This window comes from Coffea eugenioides, chromosome 1 (genome assembly GCF_003713205.1).
Source record: "Coffea eugenioides isolate CCC68of chromosome 1, Ceug_1.0, whole genome shotgun sequence".
Classification (NCBI taxonomy): domain Eukaryota; kingdom Viridiplantae; phylum Streptophyta; class Magnoliopsida; order Gentianales; family Rubiaceae; genus Coffea; species Coffea eugenioides.
This window is the reverse complement of record NC_040035.1, coordinates 22,780,443-22,797,621: the sequence shown is the minus strand read 5'-3', so window position 1 is coordinate 22,797,621 and position 17,179 is coordinate 22,780,443. Positions and strand designations below refer to the sequence as shown.

General features: G+C 46.1%; 1 protein-coding gene across 1 annotated transcript; it reads left to right on the top strand.

Moving 5' to 3' along the window:
• The first annotated feature begins 8,702 nt into the window (after positions 1–8,702).
• Positions 8,703–9,239, top strand: LOC113769141. The gene has a single exon (XM_027313616.1). It carries the CDS (start codon positions 8,703–8,705, stop codon positions 9,237–9,239), a length of 537 nt encoding a protein of 178 aa, XP_027169417.1.
• Positions 9,240–17,179: the final 7,940 nt, after the last annotated feature.

The following is a 17,179-nucleotide window of genomic DNA, read 5'->3' as shown; positions in this document are numbered from 1 at the left end:
TAACAGACTACTTCTCGGTACGCCTCGATGACAGCAACATCTCATGATCGACTCCTGATCACAGTAACAGCAAGATACACAAATGAGACCTGTTCTCACCCTCATGATCAATTCATCAAACCAGAAACGATAATTCAGCAAATGGAAAAGAAAAAATCAAAGAAATGGATAAAACTTAGAAGTCTTCAGTAGCTTCTTGCCCCTTATCCATCTTCAAACACTCAATAATACCTGCATGAACAAGTCCTTTACATTTTAACACAAAAAACAGCGAAATAAGAAAAACAAAATAAAATTTTACTCCTTGAAGATAGCAAGTAGACCTGATTCTATTCAAAGCAGCGCTTCATATTTTTGGAAGCTCATATTCTTTGACGGTTTCCATTTGCTGCATAGAGGAAAAGAAAGCACAAACAAACAAATAATTACACAATAAGTGCTAACTAGTAACCACTAATTTATGAACAAATAATAAAACTATAAATGTAAAACTTACTTTTTTTTTGACTCCATGTAAATTTCTACACCAGTCGCCTGCACACATTAAAACCTGAACTACCTCAGGAGCAAGTGAAGCTCGGTAGGAATCAATCACCCTACTCCCAACACTGAAGGTGGCCTCGGATGCTACAGTAATGATAGGAATGGCTAATATATCACAGGCCAGCTGAGATAATACCGGGTATGAGATCCGATTGATCCTCCACCAATCTAAGCAGTCAAATTCCTTTGGATTTGCTCCAACTGGCTGGCGAGCCTTGTCCAGGTAATCTACCAATTCAGACTTGTGGGCCTCATTGGTCTCGACTTTGACACAATACTCATCAAAATCATCCCAAATAGAAGATGATGGCCGAAGCGGATCCTGGCTAGTAGATGCACCAAACATTGAATTATTTGCACCAGCACTTGCACTGGCAGCTATAACAACATACTCTTCATAAAGGTCAAAGATGGCTTGCCGAACTTTTATAATATTCTCTTGTGCTTCATAAGGCGGGTACATCTTAGGAAAGGCAAACTCTATCACTCGCATTTTCTGCCTTGGATCCAAAATAGCAGCAATGGACATCAACAAATTGCATTCACCCCAGTATTTATCAAACTTGAGCTTCATTCTTCTAACCATTCCCCGGATGAAATCATCTTCGTCATTTTCTCGTGCATCCAACACTTTCTTCACCTTTAGAATCTCTTGGAGGAACAAGTTGCTAGTTGGATAATCACTCCTTGAAATTATGTGCATGGATGTCTAGAACTTCTCTAAAATGGTGTAGACCTTTTCTACTTTTTCCCAATCCTCAGAAGATGGACAAAAATCATAATGGGGCTCCCGGTCTTGGAAACGTGAAAAAACCTCCTTAAATTTCAAAGTACAACTCAACATTTCATATGTGGAGTTCCACCTTGTCCTACAATCAAGGAGCATTTTTTTCCCCGATATTTGAAGTTGTTCAGCAATTCCAGCAAATAGCAACGCTCTCTCATCATACCAGTTCACAAACTCCATGCTATCCCTAATGTTTTCAATGATATCCACTATCTCACTTAGGCCATCTTGAACCATAAGATTGAAGACATGAGCACAACAGGGAACATGAAACAATTTGCCTCCACCCAATAGCTTATTTGATTTGCCAAGATCATGTTTCAGAAGTCTCACAGCCGCATCACTATTGGAGGCATTGTCGTCTGAAATTGTATGAACTTTCTGCTCAATACCCCACTCCTTCACACACTTGAAGATTGAAGCCGAGATCTCAACTCCGCGTTGAGGTGGCAGAATGTGAACACAACTGAGTACCCTTTTTTTGGAGTTTCCAATTTGCATCAATCCAATGCCCAGTTAGAACCATGTACTCAATCTTTTGGTTCTTTGATTTCCACATATCAATTGTCAAGCTCACTTTCTGCACACGTCTCAACAAGTTCTTTAACTTCTTTCTTTCTAGTTCATACACCTGTACACAGTCATTTTTAACTGTCGAATGCGAGATCTTTTGCCACTTCGGCATCCCATGTTTCAACATAATGTTGAAACCCTCTTCCTCCACAATGGTGAAAGGATGCTCGTGCATTAAGATCCAATGTGCAATTGCCTCCCTCAATTTTTCCACATCAAATTTGTCCGAATGCAATGCTGGTACAGATGGACAACTATATCGATGCCTCAACATGCTAGTGGTTTGTTTGGTTTTGCCTCGGCATAGTTTTTTCCCACAGTGTAGACAGATGGCATAGTGTAACCCATCTTCTGTAAATTCTTGGAAGTCATCCCGTGACTCAAATGTTTTACATCTTTTAGGCATGTGAAATTCACTGTCACCTGCATCTTCCTCTCCTTGTTGAACATTCTGGCCCCCGGTTGCCCCTTGTTCTATTTCAATATTCACACGACCACTGTCACTTTCAGAAGCAATAACATCATTTTCTGGGTTCTCATCGCTCACAAATATTGAGCTGTCCAACATTAGTGGAGCGGATGAATCAGCTATAGACACATGTGGGCTTGAAGAAACCTCAAGTGGACCAGACATGCCTTTAATACCCAAAAAAAAAAATTCCAGCATTTATATGTCAGTTCATAGCCTCAATGATCTAAAAACATAGGAGTTTCTACTACATCTAAATGTGTAATATTACTTCCTCTAGATAAGCTTTGAGTTTATCAAAAGTCACTTCATTTGTAATTGCCACAGTGTACTGGGCAGTGAGGTTTTTGTAAGTTCAATTAACACACATGAACATTGTTGCATATGTACATGATTAACGTAAGCCGAAATCTTTTTCATGAGAAGAAATGAAGAATCGTCAATCTACTTTCATTTCTAACAATCCCAACATAATAAAAGAGCAATATCAAGCCTAGGATTGCCATACTTGCAATAAAACAGCAATTCACCAAACAAACAACTAATCTGAAATTTACAAATAAACCACAAGTCTCAGTCATTTATGAATAAAACAGCAATTTACCAAACCAGCAATTTCATAGTTGCAATAGAGAAGCAGAGAAACAAATAAAACTAACATCACAGCCACGGCTATCTAGTGTAACCTTACATTTATGAATTCACATCCAAGATTTGCCTGGGATAAAGGATATTGCATCGACTACGAAACTGCTATTAATCTGAAATTGAATTTACCAAAAAAATACAAGTCTCAGTCATATTTTCTGATTTTATGGCTCGGTATTAACGTCACCGGATTACAGTTGCAAGAAAGGTATAAAACAGCAAAAAAATTACAGCAAAAACCCAACTTCACGGCCAGCCATCCAATATTCATTGAAATTCACATCAAAGAAAAAACGAGCAAGTTCAGAGCCATTTTGGAGATGCTTACCTACTTTCTCCGCTATCGTGCCTAGAAGTGAATTACTTATTGAAGGAACCGAGCCCACGCTGCATTTTTTCTTACTCCACCGACCGAGCTACCCTCAATGATCAAAACTTCATCTAAGCCTCCACAATTGTAACCCCCAGTTTCAGATTAGGGTCTCCAGATAAAGAAATGATACAAAATTTAGAAAAATCACACTAATAAAACACTTGTTTACTACACAAATACATATTAAATACCTCAATTTGGAAAATGAAGGTGCTCTTTGATGGGGTTTGGTTTTGAAGTCTAGCTCAATTTCGAAGTCTGGTGGTCATGGATGAACGTGCCTCCAGTCCACCTCAAAAGGCTCAATAGCAATCAGGTGGTGGCGGATGAACACTGCAAATTCAAGGATTTTGCAGAAGTTTGAAGAGCAGTACAGCTCTATCACTATGCAGCTGTGAAGAAGCTCTCAATTTTAGCCGAAGTTTGAAGCATGAAGAAGAAATGACGAAGCATAAGTTCTTTACTTTTCTTCAAGTTAATTACATTTTTTTTTCGTCAAATGACTTTCACCCCTGAAATATGTCATATCTACACTGTTATAGCCATAAATATAGAAACTAATAAACCTAAAATAGTAATTTGTAAAATAATAATATACTAATTAAATATTTAAAGGAATAATCGATAGAGCTCATTGAGCATTCGAGCCTAACATAACATGCTCAAATTTGACTCGAAGACCCAATCAAGTAGCTCGAGTTTGACGCAAACTCGGTCAATACCGAGCTCAAGTCGAGTAGTCGACCGAGCTTCTCGTAAGCTCAAGTTAAGCTGCTCAATTATTTTACACCCCTAATTGAGACAAGATAAATGGGAATGGACCATGCAAACTTAATCAAAGAGGCATTATACGGAGTAGAATAAAAAAGGAGAGTGGTATAGTTCATTAGCCAAGTAGTTCTATTTTAGAGACATGTCAAGCTGCCATTCCAATGATTCAAGTTCCTGCTGTTTAAAGGACCAAGGTCCTCACCCAAAAGATTCCAAGCATCACAACAATGCAAAGGAAATTGATGTTACTGTCCTTCAACTTTTTTACTCCATGATCCGTAATCTAGCTACGAAGCTCATCCTCCAGCAGTGAAGCAAGTACCTTTGTCATCTTCGCATTGCTTCATAAGGTGCTTTAAGCTTCAAATACTTCTGTTGACTATAAACTCCTACAAGCAAAATCAGTATGTCGTTAAAAAAAAATTGCGTTTCGAGAAAGTAACATGCAAATAAAAGGGGTCCTTACAGAGAAAAAAAAAAGAATAAGACACAACCAAAATGAATGAATCATGCAAATTTTCAGGTCTGTCCTAATATCCTGTAAATAGGCCAAAACCATGCTTCTAGTTAAATAACTAAATACAAGCCAATCTGCAATTGAAAGATAAAAACTTTAACATATCCATAGCTTCACTTCTAACACATAAAGTGAAAGAATTGGTAGCTGTAAATTTTCTAAAAAAATCCAAATACCAATAAGAATAACTCAGTGCATTTCCACATGATAACATACCCCACATTAAATAAAACCATTGTCCAGCAATATCAAATTTAATAACAGTCAATATTAATATCCAAAATCATAATTCATCATACAAAATTTATCCAGGAAACAAAGTGGGAACGGCAAAATAACTGTGCACGTTCAATTTCCTTAGAGAACCCAAAACTCACAATTCTATTTTTCAAAACAACAAAATTATACACTCATATTCATCACAAACCAACAAAAACCCCAAACAAAGTGGGGGAACCATAACATAAATGTAGGGAAATTCCCAAAAAAACCAAGAATTATCTTTTTCAAGACAAAAAAAAAATGTATTCAATTTCATGAGCCCCAAAGTCTCAAACAAAGTGGGAAAGCCATAACAAAAATGCAAGTTCAATTTCCTCAGGAACCCCAAAACCCACAATTCTTTTTGTCAAGACCAACAAATATACATTCAATTTCATCAGAAACCTACAAAAGCCCCAAAGTTCACATTTCCAAGAACAAGAAAATCTGTATTCAATCTAAGAACAAACCCATGCCAAAGTTCAATCTTACTAGATGGATTATTTCTATAGTAATTATATCTAAATAAACATCTACAACAATTTCATCAAAAACCGACAAAACCCATAATTCCCTCTTCATCAAACATCCCCGCAAGCCCAAATATGGATTAGTCAGTTGAATTATCCCACAAAATAAAATCTACAACAAACACCAAGGATTGCAACGCTAGCCTTGCCTTTGAACTAATAGCTTGTAGTCCACTTCCCCAAATCCTTGTTCCACTGTTGTAATCCCACCCAAGTTAGAGGAAGCAGTCTAGCAAGGGTGACCGGTGCTTCCCAATATATGCCATCAAAGTCCCAATTACAACAACTGAAAATTAAAGAGTTAAGGTCCCTAGTCTGAATCTTGCAGCCAATTTCTACTAAGTACTAACACAAAAAGAAAGTTAATCACGTGTCGAAGTTTCTTGTAACTCTGCTATCCCATGACAATGCAAACAATATGAGCACTAAACAACTCAATATTCACTTTCCAATTTACAAAAACAAATAAGATACATGAAATTTGAAGCAAAACCTGAACCGAATACACGTAAATAAGGAAGAAATAATTGAATTGATACCTAAAATATGTGTGAGAGACTTTAACGGCTTCCAATTTGATTTCTTCTACTTTCCAACACAACCCTCAAAATAGCCTTAGGGGCAGAACTTAATTCATGCTTGGGTCGCAAATATAACGGCTCAGGTGGGGAATGTGCAGGTAAAGGGTATCACACAATAACTCTCCACTGCGCAATCTCTCAAAATCTAAAATGTCTGGTGATCTTAGTTTAGAGCTTTAGTTCTTCTGAAGCACATAAGTGTGGCATAAATATTTTCACTTTGGTTGTATATTCAAAATGGAAAGCCAAAAACATTGCTAAATACAATGTCTACAAGATAAGAAGGGAAACATTGTGCAAGCACACCATTTTAACACAATTCAACCAACTATTTTCAGCATTCTGAAAAGGAACAAGCTAAAATGATATTATGACCTTTAATGCAATTGTTACCTGATCAAATCACTTGCTTGGTCTAAATGTCATACAACTTCTTCAAAGCATCTTTAATCTCCCTATTAGCACGCATGTCAACTATCAAAACCAATATAGTGTCATCATCAATCTTCTCCTGGGCAAATTCTGAAGTCAAAGGTTATTAGAGAATTTGATAATGGTCCAATTTATTCCTTTGAGTAGCGCAAATGCATGGATACTTTGGGTTCTCATCCATTTTCAATGTCTTAGGTCCATGGAACGTCATTTGTGTACGAAACTTCTTGGCTTTCTTCCTGACAGCCATCACATATTGGACAACCTTAGCCACCTTTAGTGCCTGAGCCTTTTATTTAGCCTTTTTTAAGGGTGTTAAGTTTTAGATTAGAAAAAAAAAACTATTAAACCGCCAAGTCATTCAGCTAAAAGCAGGAGCAATCAGCAGTCAAGCAATGCAAATTGTTAAGAAATGGATTCCGCTTAAGTGAATTCAGTGGGGTTGAAGGCATTTCAGTGGGTGACATCTTATACAAGGCACTCCCATTACTCAACCCAGTTCCCTATCTTTCTCCCATTACTTCAGTGAGCAGTTTTGAGAAGCTTAATCCAATGCTTCTTAGGCGAGAAATGGGCATTCCCCTCCCTCACTTCCAAACTTTCAAGAAAATCTCCAATTATTAAAACACATACTACTAACAAACTTTCAGTTCCATGGTGATTATTAAATTTACAGTAGCAAAGCATAATTAACCACTTAATTTAAGCAAATGAACACAAAAGAAAAAATAGAAAATTGCAGGAAATTATTAAAAACAAACAGAGAGACAGAGAGAGAGAGAGCAACTAATTTTCAACATCGAAATTAAACGCCACAAAGAATGAAAAAAAGGACTCAGGAAGATGGTTGTAGTGGGGCAAACCCACGCGTGACACGTGTCAGCCCCGCTGACGGCGCACGCCAGGTCGGCAATAGTGATCCGGCATCCCGGGCGTATCAGCTCGAAATAAGGGAGAACAGCCCGGTCTGGGCCGCCGCCTCTCCATGGATAGGCCTGATGGGCCGCCGCCTCCGAACCTTCAGGGGCTAACATACAAAACCCTAAGAGGACTCCGAACCCTAAGGGGACACCCACATCTACATGAAAACTACCACTCGTTAAGCCTATAAATATAGCACTACTCGACAACTCAAGGTACGCTATCTACAGTGCTCTATACTGTTACCCCATTCTTAAGTTCTACTGACTTGATCGTCGGAGCTACTGCGGGGACTCCAATCCCGCCATTGTTCTTTCTCTGTAGGTCGGCCTGCTCGATTTTCCCTCTCAGCCTGGTTGCACTCAGCCAGCCCGGCACGGAGCAGCTCAGCTCGGACTGCGTCTTTGGCTGTCGCATCAATTAGCGCCGTCTGTGGGAAACACGTATAACTCTTCTCTCGCGAATCATGCCAAGGACTAGGTCTCAGAGGAACGCTGACGGATCCAAGGGGACCGAACGAAGTGGCCCCCAAACCCCCCTCGGGGTCCAACTCCTGGAGAAGAAGGGACGGGGCTCTCACGAATCCCGCCTGAACAGCTGGTCCAGACGGTGGCGGAAAACCTGCCCACCTTCGAGGCAATCGTGAACTACCTCAAAGGGCAGTCACGAGATCATCAGGACAAGAAACCTAAGGTCCAGGGAGTAGAAGGAGTAGAGCTGTCAGAGTCCCGAACAGGGAGCCCCAAGCCCGGGGCGAAGCGGGCGCGCCGGGAACTCACGCGTGAGCAGGTCGAGGTCGTAGAGCCCTCTCACAAGAACTCCCGAACTGAACACCCGGAGCCCATCTGAAGGTTCTCCAGGGGAGAGCTCTCCCCCCTGAAAGAGCGACAACAGGTACGGGATGAGTTGGACCTACTGTTGGATCCTGAGGCGGACAGGTACATCGCTTCCCCCTTTGTGCTCGATTTTGAGGACTACCCGCTGCCCGCGAAGTTCAAAATTTCAAACATGAAATCCTACGATGCAACTACGGATCCGGAGGACCACCTGTTCGCATTCCTGACGCAGATGCGCCTGCAAACGGCCGCGGATGCAGTCAGATGCAAGACTTTCCCAATGTTCCTGGAGGGAAAGGTCCGGCAGTGGTTCCAGGGACTTCCCCCCAGGTCGATCCGGTCTTTTACCCAGCTCGCACGACTATTCTCAGCACAGTTCGTTTCTTCGCGAGCCTTCTCTAAAAGCACTGCTCACTTCATGACTATCTAGCAAAGGCCCGAGGAGTCACTACGCGAATACATGGTACGATTCAACAATGAGTCCCTCCAGGTCTGCGACCGAGACGACAAAGTGGTCATGGCTACCTTCATCAACGGGCTACGAAAGCAGAAGTTATACACTGAACTCGTAGAGAGACCTCCCAAGTCAGTTCGGGAGATGCTGGACCGAGCTCACGAGAAGGCCAACGCTGAGGAAGCTAATCGCTTGAAGAGCGCGCAGGAAAGGCAGAGGAACGACAAACGCCGAAGGAATGCCAACCAGGGAGACGTGCGGCGTGACCAGGGGCGAAAGAATACCTATGACCGCCTGCCTAGGAGTCGGCCCCTGGGGGGAGATAAGTCCTGGACTTCCCTCACAGTGCCCCGAGCTCGGGTCCTTGCGGTGATGGAGCAAGAAGGGCTTTCCCGACCTCCCCGACCCTTGGCCAGGGACAAAAGCAGACGGGATCAGAGCCTATACTGTGCATATCACCGAGATATGGGGCACGATACGGAGGATTGTCGTCACCTCAAGAAGGACATTGAAAAGTTGATCAGACGAGGCCACCTTAGGTAGTTCATACGCGACGAACGGGTTGACTAGCGACGGGCGAGGCCCAAATCAGCTCACCTGAGCTATCCTCGCGACCGACCTCAAAGGCCTCGTGACCGAACTCCCGAGCAGGAAGCTCAGAATCTGGTTGGGGTAATCAATACTATTGCAGGGGGACCGGTTGGAGGGGATTGCCATACAGCTCGGCGGCATAACCGCCCCCCTCCGGGCGGAGAAAACTCGAGCAAACAGCTGAAAATGTACGAGGAGATTCTCTACGGACCAGAAGATGCAGTGCCTTTGGCCTCCAATAACCACGAAGCTATCGTGATAGAAGTCATCACCTGCAACTACAAGGTAAAGAAGGTATACATCGACAATGGCAGTGCCATCGACGTGCTGTACTACAAGACCTTTAAAGAGCTGCAGCTAGAAGACAGACAGCTCGTCCCGGTCCGAACTCCATTGATCGGCTTTGCCGGCCCTCCGGTAAGACCAAAGGGAATGATAACTCTCATGGTCACGGTGGGGGTCTCGCCAAAGTGCCAAACGGTGCCAGTAAATTTCACGGTGGTAAAAGAGCACTCATCGTACAATATGATTCTGGGACGTCCCACTCTGAACGTCCTCCGGGCTGTCTGTTCCACCTTGCATCTCAGCATGAAATTTCCTACCCCAACTGGGGTAGCGGAGGTGCTCGGAGATCCGGAGGTGGCTAGGGCCTGTTATATTGCAACGCTCAAGGGTAAGAAGAACTTGGTAGCCCAAACCGTTTGCTTAGAGCCCTGGGAGCCCATGGAAAAAAGAGAGAGACTGGAAACAGATGAGGGGCTGGTTGAGCTGCCCGTCCGGCCTGACCGACCTGAGCGCACGGTCAAGGTCGGCACCTGCCTAAATGAACGGGCCTGAAGCTCTCTGGATTCCCTTTTAGAGGAATACACGGACATCTTTGCTTGGAGCGCAGATGACATGCCAGGGATCCCCATCGAGCTAGCGGTTCACAAGCTACACGTGGACCCCAACGCCCAACCGGTGAAACAAAAGAAGATGAGCTTTGCACCTGAGCGAAATGAGGTAGTCCGAAGTGAGGTAGACAAATTATTAGAAGCCAAGATCGTGAAGGAGGTCTTCTACCCGACCTGGCTGGCTAATCCAGTGCTGGTCAAGAAGGAAGAAAGAGCTTGGAGGATGTGCGTGGACTTCACTGACTTAAATAAGGCCTGCCCAATACATTGCTACCCCCTCCCACGGATTGATCAGCTCGTGGACTCAACCTCGGGATACGAGATTTTTTGTTTTCTGGACGCATTCAAGGGGTATCATCAAATAGCCCTGGACGAGGAAGATCAAGAGAAGACCTCATTTATCACTGAGAACGGCACTTATTGTTATGTCACCATGCCGTTTGGACTAAAGAATGCAGGCACAACCTACCAAAGGTTGGTTAATAAATTGTTCAAAGACCAGATCGGCCGAAATATGGAGGTTTACGTGGATGACATGTTGGTGAAAAGCCGGACTCAGGAGCAGTTCATCGCAGACCTCAGGGAAATTTTCGATGTCCTTCGAAACTCACGGATGCAACTAAACCCCAAAAAATGCACCTTCGGGGTCAGGTCGGGAAAGTTCCTGGGCTACATGATTTCCAAGGAAGGGGTGAGAGCTAACCCGGACAAAATCAAGGCCATCACAGACATGGCCCCTCCCCGAAACATCAAGGAGGTTCAGCGCCTGACCGGGAGGATGACGGCTCTGAACAGGTTCCTGTCTAAATCGGCAGTTCGGGGCTCCCCTTTCTTCAAGACCTTGCGAAGGGCTCCGCAATTTGAATGGAGCCCCGAGTGTCAGAGAGCGTTCGACGAACTAAAATCCCACCTGGCTCGGTTGCCAGGTCTAACTTCTCCCGAGCAGGGTGAGACCTTGTTTGTCTACCTAACTGTGGGGGAAGAGGCTGTTAGCGCGGTGCTGATACAAGAGAAAGATAAAGTTCAGAAACCTGTGTATTATGTTAGCCGAGCTCTGCAGGGGGCCGATGCAAGGTATTCGGTGGTGGAACGGTATGTCTTCACATTAGTTCATGTAGCTCGAAAACTCAGGTCGTACTTCCAAACTCACCCCATAGTGGTGGTAACGAACCAACCCCTGAAGCAGATCCTCTCTAAGCCCGACGTCTCGGGACGAATGGTGAAGAAGGTTGTAGAGCTGTCAGAGTACGATCTCGGATACCAACCGAGGACCACCATCAAAGTTCAAGTTTTGGCGGACTTCATAGCAGAAGGCGTCTCCTTTGCGTCACGCGGAACTGAGGTCGATCACACCAGACAAGCAGTCGAAGCCCTACAGGCCAAAGAAACTGCCAAGGCCACACAAACCCAAGAGGTAGACGAGGCCTTGCAGGCTGAAGACGCTGTCGAGGTTGCCCAGGCCAACAAGGTAGCGGAGTTCGGACGGACCGGAGACGCAGCTGAGGCCAAGCAGGCCGGAAAGGCTGTCGAGGTGAAGGGGGCCGGAGAAGCAGCTGAGGCCGAGCAGACCGGAGAAGCTGCCGAGGTCGGACAGGCCAGAGAAACGGCTGAGGTCGGTCAGGTCGGAGATGCTGCCGAGGTCACACAGTCTGGAGGAGCAGTTAAGGCTGAACCAGCCAGGAGGGCTGCCCAGACCAGAGGGGCTACAGAGGCTGCAGGACGATCAGATCTGGTCTGGACGCTGTACGTAGATGGCGCATCAAGCAGGGAAGGATGTGGAGCAGGTCTTCTCCTAATCAGCCCTACTGGGGAAGAGCTGGCCTACGTCCTGAGGTTCGATTTTAGAGCCTCCAATAATGAATCCGAGTATGAGGCACTGGTTGCGGGGATGGAGATGGCACCGAAATTAGGGGCTGAACTAATAAAATTTTACAGCGATTCGCAGCTGATAGTGAACCAGGTAGGGGGAAGCTATGAGGTCAAAGAGAAGCCTTTGAGAAAGTACGTCGCCAAAGTGCGTGAGTTGAGGGACCAATTCAAACAGGTCATCCTGGAACAGATCCCCTGGAGCCAAAACAAGAGAGCTGATGCCCTATCCAAGCTGGCCTCTACCTCGTTTAACACCCTAAATCGAGGGATATTGGTGGAGGTCGTTAAAAGTCGCGCCTATGAGCGGTTGGACGCCACAGTCATTCAGGTGGTAAATTCTTGGATGAACTCATTGTCCAGTATCTAGCCCACGGAGAACTCCCCCCGAGCAGAACGGAGGCCCGCAAAGTCCTTCTCAAATCGCAAAAGTACGTACTTACAGAGGGAGTACTCTATAGGAAGTCCTACTTTCAACCATGGCTAAAGTGTGTAACGCCAGAGGAAGGGAGCTATATCTTGCGCGAGCTGCATGAGGGCATCTGTGGCAGTCACGTCGGGCCAAAGGTACTGGCCAAGAAGGGAATGCTATCTGGATACTATTGGCCCACCATCTTTCGGGACTCAGCCGAGCTGGTGGCGAGATGTAGACCTTGCCAGTTGCACGCCTCAATTCACCACGCCCCAACTCAGGAGATGATTCCACTCCATAGCCCATGGCCATTCTTCCAATGGAGAATAGACCTACTAGGCCCTTTCCCCCGAGCTCTCGGAGGTCATGAGCATCTAGTAGTAGCTATTGACTACTTCACTAAGTGGGTAGAGGCCGAGCAGCTCAACACGATCAATAGTAGGTCAATCCAAAAGTTTCTTTGGAAAAACATAGTTTGCTGATTTGGCATACTGCAGGTCCTAGTCTCGGATAACGGCCGACAATTCGCAAATAGCTCCCTCCAGGAATGGTGTTCAGAGCTCGGTATACGGCAGCACTTCACTTCCGTGGGGCATCCACAAGCTAATGGACAGGTCGAAAATGTTAACAGAACCATCCTACATGGCTTGAAGACACGAATAGAGTCTGCCCGGACTGGGTGGCTGGATGAGCTGCCCATCATACTATGGTCTTACCGGACTCCACCCCGGACGGCCACTCAAGAAACCCCGTTCGTCCTGACATACGGGGCCAAACCAGTGATTCCAGCAGAAATTGGGGTACCCTCGGGTCGGGTACAGCATTTTGTGGCCCAGAACAACGAAGGGGAGATGCGGCTTAACTTAGACTTGCTCGAGCACCGTCGGGAAAAAGCATGCATAAGAATAGCAAAGTACAAGGGTCAGGTCGCACGATATTACAACGCTAGGGTTAGACCCCTCTACTTCAAGCCAGGGGACCTGGTATTGCGAAGAAACTCCGTAAGCCGAGCTGCAGGCGTGGGCAAGCTAGATCCGAACTGGGAAGGTCCCTACGTGGTAAGGGAAGCTGATCGCGCGGGGTACTGCAGATTAGCTCATCTCAATGGGGATGAAGTTCCGCGCACCTGGCACAACTCGAACTTGAGGCTCTTTCGTTAGAGCTCGACGGTAAGCTGGAAGGCTTTTACGTAATAGCTAAAGAGGTCAGCTCGGCAATTTGTTAGCTCGGCATTCGGTCTCGCGAAAATGTATCAAGGATTCTATGGAGAAATAAAGAAATTTTACTAAGTGTTTAATGAAAAGGTTATCTATTCACTTTAAAAAATATGTACATTAGGGGGCCGTACAAAACGAGCTGGCCAGCTCGGATCCTACCCTACGACCTATCTACGCCTACGCTAAAGTGCTACCTAGTTCTCCACTTGCTGCTCCTGCTCGGGCTCAGGGGAGGTCGCGGGCAAGGAGGGGTCGGCCACCAGCGCGGCCAGGTCGCGTCCGTGAGCATAGCCCTCCACGAGCCTGTCGATCTGGTGTACCGCCTGTGGATTATACTCAGGCCACTTGCTCAGATCGAACCCAGGCAAGTTCAGCGATTGGACGTCATGCATGGCTGAGCGTATCCAACCTGGAGGATGGGCCCATTGAGAATGGCCAGGTCCTTCGTAAAATCCTCAAATTTCTTGAAATCCTTGACGCCCAGTTGACGACCGTCCTGGCGAGCCGCTTCGATTTGGCTAGGTAGCTCGGCGGCTTTCTTCTGTTCGGTCTCCAGTTGCTGGGCCAGCTCCACAGCTTTTTTCTTCTCCAGCTCGTAGGCAGACTGGGCCTCGGCGAACTGCTTCTTCACGGACTCCAATCCTGCCTCTGCTGTTTCGAGCTGGCTAGACAGTCTATCCTTGGCAGCATCAGCCTGGGAGAGATTCTCCCCCATGTTCTCATACCGCTGTGCCAGCTCTGCCCCAGCGACGTTGAACTGCAGATCAAACGCAGAATAAGCAACCAACAAGTTAAAGGAATTTCATTGAAGCACCAGTCGAGAAGATACCTGGGCTGCGCTCAGGTACAAGTGCTCCAGCAGCTCAGAATTGGAGGCGAGCTGGATGAAGTGGTGATCCCGTGGGAGCACCGTGCCCCTTATGAGCTCCCGAGCAGCTTCTGGAAACTGAGTTCGGTCATTCACCGACAGCCCCCATTTTGGGCAGAAGTGCAGGGGGTGGGTGCGGGCTCAGTTCGGCGGGGGGTTTCAAAGGAATTACGTTCCTCATGCGCCACATAGCTGGCGGTGATTCTGATGAGGCCTGCTGCTCGGCTGAGTTCACCCCATAATACTCCAAGGGAGCGACCGTGGGAGGTGGTTATGGCGCCTGGACAGCGGAGGAGGCGATCTCCGTTCTGGCCCTCTTGACCGTAGATTTCTTTCTTTTCTTCTGGGCCCCCTTTCTTTTTAACCTATGAAAATTTGGAGTACGCAAGATACCCCGAATATTCCAGAATAAAAAATTAATCATCAGATAATACAGAGAAGGAGTTAGAGCACACCTTCGTCTTCGAGCGTAAAGTTCGATCAGTTGGAGCCCGCGGACGAACACCCTTACGCCTAGGTTTTTCAACTAGCTCAACATCCTTTCCAAAATTAGCCTTCTCCTGAACCTGTTGGATGATTGGGTCAAGGTTGAAAATATCGATCACCAAGGAGCTCGACTCACAATGCCGTTGGATCTATTGCCCCCTTGGCGATAAGCTACCAGCCCGTTGCTCAGCCATGGAGATATCCGCCTCTCCCAACTGCCCTTCAGAGCTCATATCGTCATCTCTCTCACTCATTACCCCAGGGCCTGCCTCACTTCCCACCACCGACCCAGCAGCTACGGATGGATGCACCTGCAACTGCTGGAGCGACAACCCGCTAGCACGCTCGTGCATCAGCAGACTTTCATCCGCCTCTCCCTTACTAGTTCCAGCAGTCGCTAGCAGTACGCTAGTTCCAGTCGCAACCTGCTGCTGCCCTTCTCCCAAACCCACGACCTGCATCAGCGCCAACTCCTCCCTATCATCTATTCGCTGCCCTGCTGCCTTCCCCTCCTCCTTCAAAGGATTGACCTGTTGTTGCCGCACTGCCACACCTCCCCCAGCACTTGCCCCTCTGCTGGCCACAGGAGAAACTCCTTCCAAAGCCTGGGCAGTCTCCTTTCCAGCAGTCACCCGCGGATGCAGCACGTTCTCCCCCTGTTGGTGTCGCGCTGCTGCACCTTCCCCAGCACTTGCCCTAACGCTGGCCACAGGCGAATCCCCTTCCAAATCCTGGGCAGCCTCCGTTCTAGCAGACACCAGCGGATGCAGCTCGATCTTCCCCAGTTGTTGCCGCACTACCGCACCTCCTCCAGCACTCGCCCCTACGTTGGCCACTGGAGAATCCCCTCCCAACGACTGGGCAATCTCCTTTCCAGCAGACACCAGCGGGGCTTTCTCAACAAACGTACGAACAACATCACCCTTCTTCTCCACCTTCTCCAACTTCAACGCAGGGTGAAGAACAAAACATACATCCCTGTCATGTCCCTGCCTGAAGCAGTGATCACAATATTGGGGAAGTCGTTCTGGTACAAGCTGCTGCCAAAAACCACCGTGCTCCCCATTACCAATCCATATCCGCGAAAGAAGAGGTTGAAGCAAGTCAATCTCCACACACACCCTAGCAACACTCTGACGCACTCCAGACGCCGTTGCAGAGTCCACTAACAGAGCCTTGCCCAAGCAGCTCACAATCTGAAAGAGACACTCCTTGTGGAAAAGGTGAATCAGCAATTTTTCGGCAATTGGAACCAAGCCGGCACCACCGAAGGCTCCCGATCCACATGGAAGGCGGCTGACCATTTAAACACTCGCAGCGGAACTCCGTGAATATACCAAATTCCACGAGACCAAATCCTAAGGAAATCCACCCCGTTCCCCAGACGGATGAGAATATGCCGAGAGTCAAGTAAGCCGACCGACGCTGTCTCCTTGAGATCCAATGCCAGAAAAAACTTCCGTATAACCTCCATGATAGGCCTTCCCTTCGAGAATTTGCCGACGAGAGCAAACGTGAATGGAACGGTCAGATTATCAAGATCCTCTTGCGCAAAAGATATAGCAGGCTCGCCCCTATGAGAAGAGCGCATAGCCTTAACATTGAGAAGGGGCTTTTCCGACTGAGCAAAGAGAGCAGAAAAAGACTTCTTCGCAAAGTTGGGAGACAGCGAAGGTGGTTGCCCTCTAGGCACATGCCGGAGGGCAGCCATGTCTGCCATGCAGCAACCGATACCCTAGGAAGAAAAAACAGGCGACACCCTAGAGAGATTTTCGGATGCAACCCTATCCAACCTATAGGGATTTTTTTTTAATTTTGTTATATTATTTAGCATTGTAGTTATGGTTAGTAGACAAGGATAAGGGTGTTTTGGTTCGAAGTATATTTTGTTATGTTGTACAAGGAATGGATTATTGGCATTCGTATTTGTTTCTTATTTTCTTAATGTGATGAGCATGTGGTTGTGTTAGTTCTTTCTTTCAAAGATTGAGAAAAATGAAAGATCATGGGTAAAGTGAACTTGGAAAAATAGAGTAATTGTTAGAAGCTCTCTAATAAACCATGTATAATAGTAGAGATGCAGACAATAGAATGGTGTAATGATAAAACTAGGATAGAAAGTTCATTATAAATGCATTATAATGTATGAT

Excerpts from the sequence above, each read along its gene's own strand:
- LOC113769141 (XM_027313616.1), top strand. The coding sequence starts at position 8,703 with ATGGTACGATTCAACAATGAGTCCCTCCAGGTCTGCGACCGAGACGAC.